General features: G+C 39.2%; 1 protein-coding gene across 2 annotated transcripts in view; it reads right to left on the bottom strand.

Moving 5' to 3' along the window:
• Positions 1-12,635, bottom strand: part of LOC135793208 (protein bric-a-brac 1-like) — a 203,217-nt gene that overhangs the window by 10,811 nt on the left and 179,771 nt on the right. For both annotated transcript variants that reach the window (XM_065304067.1, XM_065304068.1), the window contains exon 6: positions 206-263. In XM_065304067.1, coding sequence (XP_065160139.1) covers positions 206-263 — 58 coding nt within the window. The remainder of the gene's footprint in view (positions 1-205; positions 264-12,635) is intronic.

Genomic DNA, 12,635 nt, shown 5'->3' with positions numbered 1-12,635 from the left:
TTAATCTCTGAACTGATGACAATCTTGAAAATGAATATTAATTGAGCGGCGTCGAGAGAGGAAATATAATGTATCAAATAGAAAATTTGTTTGAAGGAATTTTAAATTCATTAATTATAGGCTGGAAATAGGTTGGACAGAAATAATAGACATTTTCAAATTTATATCGAAGAAATTTGAACTTACTAACTATTTTAATACTTACCGGCAATCGATGAAGTTGATGCGCCAAGCCATGCGTGTGAAGATTCCAATAATTTAGCCTGCAAACAATTAAAAAATAAATTAGTGCGATTCGAATCAATCATGCAATAAAATAAAAATGAACATGTTTGCGATTCTCACGAAGAAACAAGTTCCCGAACTTGGCAAAAGAGGGCGCAATATGTACGATTTGAATAAAAAGTTGTACATAATATTAAAATGAAATTTATTTCTATTATCTTAATATGCAACATATTTTAAAACGAAAGACTAAATAAAAATAACTATTTCATGCGTGTCGTATGTAAATTAATTAAGGCTTGGCGTTTGTTACAATAAAAAAGAATTTATTTATAATAGATGTCCAGATACCGTCCAAGGTGTAATTTAATTATTCTGTAATATTTTCTGCGCCGTTCCCAGCTTATCAGTGACAATCTCCAGGCCGAGAAGCACAAAGAAATGTGCCTTCGCCATTAAAGCATATTCCACCAATGTTGCCCTCGTCTATTATAACTCATATAATATACAACCACCATTAAAAAGTTACTATAATAATGCATATAAACTAGTAAAACAGTAAATAAAACGTTTGCATTAATATAATGAATTGCATCACGTCATTTGTTCTATTTTAATCAATATTTGCATTATATGCTTATGTACCCAGCAAATGACTAATTAATTACCAGTTAATAGCAAGACTTTTTAAAAGATGAGTGGGATATTTTAAAATGTTTTCGAAGTATTGGTTCGTCATATAATTTTTTCTTGTACATTGCAGGACAAAAAAATTCATTGTTTTATGTCTAACGTAACAGAAATGTAGAACATTTGACTTTATTTTGGACGGAAATATCTATCATAGTTAAGTCTTCCTGAGTTATTTCGCACACACAAAGAAGCCTGTTTTGCTAAACATATTATACCAACATATTTTTTTCCAAAGAGTGTAAGGTCGTAAGAATATCAACATCTAAATTTTACACATACATTATGCTTAAATAATATAAAATGCCTTGATTTATTGTTATCGGAAGTAATTTAATACAATTTCATGACTGCTAACGTCGTCCTCGCCTTGTTTCGCACTCTCTGACAACAACAAAATGAAACACTCATTTGAATAAATATATGAAGAGAACCGCGAACAAAAACACCTCATAAAAACTTAGGTATTACACGTATATAAATACGAATAATAGTGAAATGAATTAAAACGCTATAATTTTGTTTGATAACCACTAAACTTTGTTAGGATATTCAGTAGAAAAAACATATTTGATAAAACAAAATATTATTAGTCGTTTTGGGGAGCATTTAAGAAATTGAAACAATTGATCTAGAATTCGATTGTAAAAAAATAAGCTATAAAAAATTGGAGCAGACGGGAACGGAATAAAGAGACGAATGGCAAGAAATGTGCCGACCGATTGGGTAAATCGGTAAATTCGAGTTCGTGATGCCACTTAAATACATCACAAACGTCAATAAAGTACGCTCCTAACGAGCTGGCCTCCAGTCGTAAACTCGCGAGGACCTTTGGAGCCGGCGCGCAGATATAGTCATAAACATAACGCGACAAGCGGAGAAATTGTTTTATGCCCATCGTCGACATCGTCGTCTCGTGGTCCCGCAGGCCCTTGCGAGCGCGTTGCTTGAGGTCTTGATCTCTCGCTGCAAGCGCTCTCACGTTACTCATGCGAAATATTTAGCATCGGTAGCAAAGCCCAGCGTGCATTCGGAAAATGTAAATTGTGAATTCAATTTGAAATTGAAATTCTTATTTGGACAATGAACGAATTCGCAAACGATGCGCGGAGAAATATGATTACGACGCGTGTGTTCCTGGCTCCTTTGCTCGCTTATGCGGTTTCCCACATCTCTAAAGACTTACTCGTGGTTAATTTTCATGCGCAATGTGAGTGTGATTTTGTTGAGATTTTGGTGCGGTTTAATTTGTTGGGTGAATCGAGTAGGTTCATGCCAGAGTGGACACGGAGGTGCGGGCCGTGTGTCATGAGCTTTTCACGAGTTTCATGACAAAAAGCGCGGCCCGCATTGTGTGCACGGCCCTCTCGTTTGTTAGCACGTTAGCGCGTTTGGCGCTTGGTGCTTCGGCGTGCGCGAGAATCGGGAGTGTGCTGGCGCGGATGGAACGTATGAAATCGACGCGGTTAACAACAGGTGGGTGAAAACTACACGCGCCGAACGATGAAGCCACCGCCGCAACAGAGCGTATTCCTTCTATTTTTGTTTTATTATTTGCCACTCTGCACAAAACCAAACCAAACAAATTTACACAGAATTCATTTTCACAGAATTCATTTTCACATATATTTATCAATTCATATACCTATGTAAAATTAAAGAAATTATTTTAAATTGCGCCAATTTGACTAAAACATTTCATCACCTCGCAATTTTCTACCAAACAATTAACTAACCCACGATTCCGAGTTTTCCTAACAGAATATAAATATGTCTATTTGATAAAACTTTGCTTTAATTTACATTTGGTAGTTGCATATTTTGCAGTTTCATTTCGACGTCCGTTTCCACTTAAACTCGATGACGACTTTGACGATGACGAGGACGATGTAGAGAAGACTCCTATTATAATACATCAACTTGTCAAAGCCACACGACGATGGCTTTGATATGCATTTCTGTCATCCCGCCGTCATCGCGTCCCATTAAATGCACATCGTCGACTTTACTGACATCGGCGCTAGTAAAAAAAACGTTGCAATTTGTTCATGGAATAAAAATAATTAAACAAACGCACTCTGATTACTTTACAACGACCGTAAATACGCCTATTGTAATGTGAGGTTTTTTATTTTTGTGGCGTATAATATCAAAAAACCGCTTCGCTGATTCGTCTAATAGACATGTATTTTCGTGTTCAGCTTTTCATACACTGTCACAATGCATGAAATCAATTATCGATGGAGTTGCAAGCAACAATAAATTAACTTAGATATTAATGACTCGGCAATTATTCATGTCTAACATTATAAAGAACGCATTTATAATTGTGCATATAATTGCCCGTTAATTTGTTCACAAGAGCATTTAAACATTGTTTTACTAATGTATAGATTTTCGTTAAAAAATGTTAATGCAGACATGAATATCAAATATATACAAGTGAAATAATATGATACTGCTTGTTTTGTAAACATTTCGTATTGTTACAATTCAACTTCGCTTATTCAGTTTTTTCAGCTAGTGATGTAAATAGAATTATGTTATAAAAAAATAAAAATAAAAAGTAATGACGACATGAGTTGAACCCACGAATGCGCCATGATTTCATACACGTTAACGTTAATTTACTGCACAACGTGTACGTGTGCACGTTCGTTATGTTATGATATATTAAGTCACAAATTAATTATACTCGGCTTGCATTCATACTTGCGTTACGCCTGTACACCGCCACCATACGTTGCATGCCGATTGCCCTTATTATTATATATTACAATATAAGTGCAATAAAAAATGTTATTATAAAATAATCATCGCCAGGCATCCGTTCCACCGCCGGCGCCAATCCTTCGCATGCGTTGTAAAAAATACCGCGAAAAAGAACCGAAGACTAAACAAAAGAAATACGAAAATAAAAGAGGTTTTCAATTACATTATGCGAAGATGACAGCCTTTATTTTTATTGTGAATTGAATGCATGCACGAGTTTTGAAAATTGTAATTACAGATGACGTTTACATGTAATTATCGTGTTCTTTTTTTCTTTCCCGTTGTTAATTTATATTTCACATGAACAAGTTTTTTGTTGTTGAATTTTAAGTAAAGTAATTCATGTGGTACTTATAAGTACTATTATGACCGAATTGTACATTGTTCAAGTTCGAACTGTAAACAACACATTAGAAATTTATTGATATTTAAATAAATATGCGATGAGTTTACACGTCGCATATGCGATTTGTAAAATTACAAAAGCAGCAGTCGTGTAGGAGGGCGTTGCTGATGGGTTGAAGTTGGTGTGCCGGGGAGTCAGGATACATTACTATTGATGACGCGATGGCGGCAGCAATGCATACAATCATCACATCGCGTCGTTCGCTGTTTCATTATTAATCTCCTCGTGTGTGTCGCGCTCAAAGAAAATGCTGCTAAATAATTAAGCGCGATTGCACACGATGGAGGCTCCTGCATGTATCGAGTGTTGCTCTGCGGACGTATCAATGCACGGACGCACATCGGCTGCAAGCTGTCGATCGCAAATAAATGTCAAACACAGCTTCCAAATGCGCTAATGCGCGGGTTTGTAAAATTCGAAGCGAAGAGTGCGAAAGATGCCGCGAAGAGGACGGGGAATTCGCACTCGCACAAAGCACGTAATTACCACCGGCAACTGATTCGCACCCGGCGGCGCAGGATGCATTGACGGCTGTCAGTTACACGTACGCGTTCGGCTGTCGCATTTTCGGTTTGTACTTTTGTGGAATATTTGAATATTCGTAATGGAAATCCGTGTTTTGGCCGAAACGGCGGCGGGCCCGCGGAAAATTGCCGCCGATTTATTTAAACCCAAACAAAAACGCGGTTTGCAAAGCTGCTACTCAGTGATTCGGTTGCCTGGTGCATGTAGAGAAAGGCATAAATATGCACTGGATGATAATGTAGGTATACCAGATATCCAGATGTTGTCTCGACAAAACGTGCAACTTTCAAACAATCCGTGCTGTCTGTGCGGTGCTACAGGCCTACGTACTGCTGGTTTGCATGCATGAAGCAAATAAATAACGAATTAAAATATTCCATATTTATGAATATGCGAATGATATGGTTACATGAGTCGTGTGCTAAAATGAAGAATCGCCATTTGCATAATGGAACATAACATTTAATAGCTCATACGTGATTTATTCTTTTCTGACTGAGTGCTGCAAAAATTAATCTCACAAGATGGAACAATTAATGTGTATTAATGCCCATCTGATAACCAGCTTGTTGTGCGCGAGGTGTTCGTGCGTAATCGGTTATCACGGAAGGCATTAGCGCCGCCGACGATTAATCGGCGTGTTCCTTTTTTGTTTTACACGACAGATTTTTAATAGGTCTTTAGCGCAAGTCGGCGTCGGCACGCGAGGCGTTAAAACACTTTAAAACCGCATAACTACATGGCGCGTGCATGCACAACAATGTGCCGCCATAATAAAATATAAACATGCACCACTCGAATTAACGTTTGTTGTGGAGCGTTGTGTGTTTGTGGAAAACCGACAATGCCCTCGTGGAGAAAACCAAACCGAAAACCGAAAGCAAAAGCGTAACAATGCGTCCGAAAATATAAATACAAATTACGCGTCGGCGTTTGCATCCTGGCGTTGCGGGCGCATTATTAAATTCGCATCCGACATTAAAGCTGCGGCTTGCTCGTTCTTTTCGTCGCCAGGCGCGCCGCCCGCTGCTGCTTGAATAAAATAAAGTGTAAACATAATATAATAAAACTGCGCGACGTTCGCGCGTTGGAATTTCTTTGAACTTTCGAGCGCGCCAGCCATTTGCCGACGCAGCGATTGCTCAAAATAAATAATATAATAAGACTATTTGCTATTTGCCCACAGCTAATATTTAACGCTTTGGTTCATATTATGTTAATAATAATTATAAAAACATGAAGTACGCACGCTTAGCGCTTTTATTGCATTTGCATTTTAAATCCTACAAAGCGACAACGTTCTTTGGCGCGTGCTATGAATCATATAAATGCGTTTCAGCGCTAGCGAAAAGAAGTCAGTCGCCGCCACTGGAAATATTTATACAACGAGCGTGCGCACGCTCCCCGTTGAAATAAAATATAAGTACAGATGAATAACGATGAATAACGGCGTATAGCGACTTCAAAATTAAATATAGAGATTTATAAATATCATATATAGAAATTGCAGTAATTGAACGCACGTGTGAATTTATTCACGTATTTTGATTTAAAACACTTTCGCAGTTTCAAACGAAGCCAAAGCCTCACGTTGTGTTGACACAATCTTTTGATTCGGAAATAAGTCAATTACGCACCAACGCGTAAAACACGAAGATTTATTAGTTCACATATTCGTTCATATTTGTTCTAATTTTATAAGTTCATTGTTTTTCATTGAACAAATAAATTTTCTTAACTGTGATATTGGCAACGTGAGAACGAGATTTCTGGAAATGACGTACTTAAAAACTTAAATTGCTAGAATACGCATGGATTTTTACGTATGAATCATAAATGCAGTTCGTTATAATTTTTGTTGTTTTATATCACTACAATAAATCCAATTTGATAATTCAACTCAAGAAATGTAACGGATTGTAGCCAATCGATAATGATTTGGCGATACGAGAGGAGACAAAAGCCACCTTGCACAATCGCCCTAATTAATAAATAAACATGAATTGAAGGCACGTAAAATATAAACTAATTGCAAATAATCAGCAGCACTCGTCAATTCAGGTATTGCAATAGGATAGAGGTGCGCAGAGGCCTAAGTAAGTGATTTGCATATTTTATTAAAGTGATTAATGAAAATTACATCGAAACATGTAATTCACCGTCAGATGTGCGAGTGCCGATCGCCGTAGATAACGCTCGCTCGACGCGGACGGAAACACGTGTGTTTCGATCGAACCCCCTGGCACGTAAGAAGAAGCGAGACGCGACGTCATTGTCGAACGAATGCGACCCATTGTGATGCGAAATTGTAATTAAATATGAATTAGATTCGTTACGATGCATTGCAATTGCAATCGTATTCGCTATCGCGCCGCTTCGAGAATACGTGCGAATATCTATAAGCTCGAGGATCATGTGTATCAAGCTGATTGTTATTATATTCATTATCTACGGATATGGATGTGGCGTATAGCGTGCGCCTTTTTCTTGTTTGCTTAATAGTCATCTTTCACGTAGATTAATGTCGAACTCAGAAACATAAAATCACAAATCTTGTATCAATCATTCTCCGGATTAAAATTACAACCAAGCGCAAAAAAATCTCAATAATCAATGTGTGATTAAAACTGTTTGTTGCATATTTAATAAAATATTTGGTTTGCAATTCGAGGTAAGTAAACTGCAAAACAACATGCGGAATCGATTTGGAATGCACGATCTTCGTGTTAGAGCGTTGGAATTTATAAATTCGTTCTTATCAATCATGCGCACTACGAATGTAGTTGAGTAGCGAATCAAATACAAGTCCGTTGGCGAATTGCAAGAATTGCAGTCATGATATACGACTCCATGTCCGAACAGTAACAGCTTGTTACCGTAACGGTACTGCCGTTGAGTGCTAGTTACACCCAATAATGAAACTTATTACTTAACAATTTTCGATTCGTTCATTCGATTCGCACACGTTATTTTTATTCCACGAAGTCATTCATTTAAAATATGTGTACTTCCCGGTAAGCAATTGCGATTGCGCGTTATAAAAGTTTAGTGTAAAATTTAATTCTCCCGGTGTTTATGACTTATTTCAATAACTCACGTAGTCGCGACAATTTTATGAGCAATTCGTTAGTTGTCTGGGCGTTTGTAAATGGCGGCGTGCGTGAAAAAAGCAGGGCGCGATATAATTTATGTCCACCGGGCTAATTATTATTATAACAAATGTGCGCTACTGTTTCGCGTACGCGATCTGTAAGTGCAGAAGACAAATTTTTATGGTGATTGCGTGTAACAAGCCAAACGATCGTATAAATGATGAATGCGCGCGGCGCGCATACGAACGCAAATGGTCGCCCGCAAATATAAACAAACCAAGACACGGGCTCCCGGGGAACGAGCTGCCCCGTAGAGTCCGTATTTCAAAGTGGTAATGTCCCTCTGCGCTGCTTGCACAACGCGTTTGTCTCCGCACGAATTACTCGCCGCAGAGATATCTCGGCCGCACTCGCCAAACTCCGCAGTCGTGCGCCATTCATTACGTATTTATACTGTCATTTATAATTACTGTTTATTATGGTAATTACCGCTCGAATGGCCGGCGCACCGTGTCGTACACCATAGCGTGTGATATGCGATCACTTTATTCGTCATATCTTTGCATTCGCGGGAGGGCGCGATCGGTAAAACAATCGGACCGCACCTCGATAGAGCAAATCAAGAAATCGACGTGCGCTTGCCCAACTGACCAATTCTATACCACATTTGTTACAAGTTATGCCATGCTGATTGCGCGCTCGGCTGACACGATTCTATTAAGTCCCATTAAGTTATGGCATTATCAATAACAAATATTTGCATGCGGGACGCAGAAAACAACTGAAGGTTATTATAATCGTCGTTATTTCCATGTTTCATGTTTGCATATGAATTATTGGTCATAATAAAAACGCACCCTCTAACAATAAAGCACATAATTTAATTTAGGTAAATAAAAAATATAGAAATAGTAGAAAAGAAATAAACACAATTGAAAAATATTACGAATGATTTTATTTTTAAATCTGTGAAAATTGCAAACTAGCTAGGAAAATCGTTGGTGTAGTTTGTGACCATGTTAGAGCTTGCACTCTCGCCCCGTGAGACGCAACCGATGATTCCGCAGGGAAATCGCTCACTATACACCCACCGACGAGCTTGCAGCACGATGTTAATTATGTATGTCCGTATAACGTACGATTCGCAAAGGGCGATCGATCGCCGCGCATCCGCATGAAACATTCAGGCTAGACGAATATAATGTAAGCGAATTAAAATTAAGTCCGACACGTTCCAATGCCCCATGTGCACGTCTGGAGCTGGGAGGCGGGGGCGAGATTATGACATGCCCTAGCTCAATTCAACTGTCAGCCGGTCGTCTCCTGTGGCGATCCTGGCCACTAGAACAATGCCGAGTTTCGAGTGGCATTAGCCGAAGATGTATCGCACTGAGCAGGCGGCGGTACAGGCAGTAAATAGGTACGTTATCCATCTCCATAAGCGCTCTATAAAGGCCGCAGTAAATGGTGAATCTGAAGCTAAGAAGCGCGTACCCGAAACGCCCGACGTGTTGCTAACAAGTAGCTGTGAGAGAGCGCACGTTGAATGCGCTTCTTGGTAGAAGCTTGCCCAGTGCCACCGATGAGACGGTGGCAGCGAATGCAAATGTGATAGAGAATGCCCGATGCACACACACGGTGCGCTTTGACTCGAAGGTAGGAGAGTTTGATTCGTTGGCTGGCGAGTGCGCATTGTGCGGTGCAATTGTGAGATGATAGAGACGAGACGTGGCGCGACGCGGCGGTTTTCATTGGAAGGCACCGAAATCCGAGGCTACAATTTAATTAGGAATTTCTATAATTATATAACGGCTTTGTCTATTTATCATTGTGTGCGAGGCTAGCCGAATGCCGCCGCGGCACCCCTTGAGCTTGCCGGGTGCACGATCGATGTCTCAAGTAAATTGAATAATGGATGTTTGGATGTGCATTTCAAGGTTCTTCTAGCCACCCTCCACATCGGTCGAACCGACCCTAATGAATATTTAATGTGACGTATTTGTATCGTATCGCACTATTGCCACACGCCAGCGTTAGACATCGATAGGGTAAGAATATTTCTAGATTTGTGGAGGCGCCGGGCTATACAAGAAAAGATGCTGCCGATTTCGTAAAAAAATTATAGAAACATATTCATTCTAAATGCAAGTGGAAAAGTGTCAGCAAATGTCACCAAAACCGACTGGTTGGCAATACATAATCTAATGTAGCATTATAAAATATGCACAGCGCTATAAATCAAAACGAATAAATCTAATCACATGCGTTGTTAACATCAGATTGCAAGTGACGTGTCGCATAAGAATGATTCATTGCGTTTCTTCCTATTTACAGCAGCAGAATATTAAATATGCTTCCAACAACAAACCCTATTTTGAATTTTCTTGACCTTCTCGCAGTTTTAACAATTGTATATACCTAGCGGTCCATGGTACATTTTAAGTGAAACCTAGCATTCTACTTTAATTCGACAAAAGCGGCGTTTGATATGTGTGCGCTGCTGGTGGGTTTTGCCCTGTTTGTGCAAAGTGTTGAAAAGCGAATGTGATACGTGCGAAATGCCTCGAACTGCGGCGTGTCGGGGGCAGGCGCGAGTTATATCAGCGGCCAGAATCTGCTTGCTTTATTTACCATTATTAAAACAATAAATTCTGCCCCGACGTCACATTTCGTATTTTTATTATTTCGCCTGCCGGCCGCGCCGACAACTGATCTGCATTGTAAGCCGGCCGCTCGGCAGTGGCGGCGGCGCGTATTATAAATATCTAAAATAAACTGTTTTAATCTAGAATAAACGCCTGAAATACGCCGCGCCGTTGCAACCGTTTCCGAAGCGGCTTCGGCGCAAAATGCAAAAATGCGCGCACACCAAAAATTGCCGCCATAAATATCGCTTTATTAATTTTCTAATATGTTGCCGAGTGAATTTCATTTACCATTTCGACTCTGTTTCAAACGCCTTGGAAAATTCTATTCGATGCTAACAAAATACGTATATCTTCATTTAAAAAGCTAATATTTTTATTGTGTTGCGATCAGTTTTTAAGTCTTGTGGATATCTGACATGGGCCAAAGTTATTTTAAATGCGATTCACTTATTTATAGAAATAAACTATATATCTATGTACAGGTACAAATTAAATACTTAAGAAATGTTTAGTATAATGATTTTATGCATGAAATATTCGATGCAGAAAATGTTATATAAAATCAGTAGCATTGCCAACTGGTTAGTAATGCTATCCGCACACGCATCCGCTTTATGTCGTAATAAAAATTAGAGGATGCTGGAGTATTTTTCCTGAGCGCACAATGCAGAGACATCCATATCTGCATACCGACGGTGAGTTATTAAATCGTGCACACGATGAACATTTAATGCCTATTCGCATGCTGCTTTCCTTTATAAATAGTTTGCATGTTTAAAGTGCGTTATGCGTCGCTGCGCATTAAGATACAGCAGAATATTCAGTTACAAGCCGTGCAATTTTCAATTTTATGAAAAATGAGTAACGAAAGATTAAAGGTAACCCATTAAGCATGTCGTGCTGGAGTGTTGCCAAGTGTGTAAAATTATAATCACAAAAAACCACGGCTAAAATTCGACTAGGTCACTGGTTTCATTAGCGGACATTAACAATGATAATACGCAAACAGGCAAAAAGCATTATTTTCTTTTCGATTGTCGACACTTACGGAAATAATGCGCAGGGAAAATCATGTGTGGAAAGTGTAACCTGCATGAAGGGCGGCGGCAAACATAACACGGTTGTTAAAGTGATAATGCGACGTGCCATAAAGCCATGCGCGGAGCGCATAGGCAAATATGAATAGAGGAATAGAGGTATGCGTTGGCGATGGATGCGGTGGTCGGGAAGCTCGAGTTTCGAAAATGAGCAATATAAACGTACTTAACGTGTATTTCATCCAATCAAACTAAATTACAATGCAGAAATACATTTCGGTACGTGCGCGGTTTCCAGCGGCCGGCCGCAATGATGGAGGTGGCGGCAACTGGCTACACATCATGATCATCGGTAACATCACACCAGTCTGCATATCATCACCGTGGACATGTTGGGTTGGCGGCCCCTTCCTCGTGTTAGAAACCGTATGCATTCGCAGTAATAGCAATTTAGATTCAGCCAATCGAAATTTTGAGGATTGCCACCACGTAATTAAATTTTCACGACGGTTTATATATGTTATTTCTCTCACTGCGCCCGACTCGCCGCCGCCATATATTCAAATTTCTATTTCTATTATCCAGCGGTCACATCTACGCCCGCTAATCGGACGTACATTTGGATTGAACAATTCTCCGGAATTGCTATTAGTCATCTGCACAGTCGTAGTTAACACTGCCAAGCATTCCTGCGGGACATTTTAGAAGACTTTATTACTCCACTCCTCGTTTAGCAACAAGACAATTAAATCGGTGTCAACTTGTCATTTGATATCGTAATGCTTTTATTTGTTCAGACATTTCGTGTCTGCGCATTTTTTGCAACCCCTCGAGAGAATTGCAAAAATAAGAAAATTAAAATTACATATTTCCAGACGATTAACTCGGCTTTGCATTGTAATTAATTTCGCGGGTGTGCCGATTGCTATCGATTGTCGCCGGGGCAAAAAAAAGTGACAAAACATTACACTCTCGCCTCAGTCTCCCTTTTCTAATTAATAATGAACTTTTATGTGCTTGTTTCGCCTGGTCTGCCGGCAAAATAAAAACATAAATTATATATAAAGCGCGCTTCGGAATAAAAGCGGATTTAAAACAAATTAAATTTAGTGATGCATTTATACATTTATAAACAAGAGAATACATGACAAACAATGACATTAAGAGGAGTGAGACGCGCTCAGAATTGAAAAATTATATGACGACACGCTGTACTCGTTCGCATTTTATAGAGATACGA

Source organism: Atheta coriaria, unplaced genomic scaffold (genome assembly GCF_025399875.1).
Source record: "Atheta coriaria isolate IRGN ID8LTWV9N9 unplaced genomic scaffold, Caltech_Dcor_3.1 hic_scaffold_6_pilon, whole genome shotgun sequence".
Lineage (NCBI taxonomy): Eukaryota > Metazoa > Arthropoda > Insecta > Coleoptera > Staphylinidae > Dalotia > Dalotia coriaria.
Note: the sequence above shows the minus strand (reverse complement) of the source record. Positions and strands in the feature narration are given on the sequence as shown.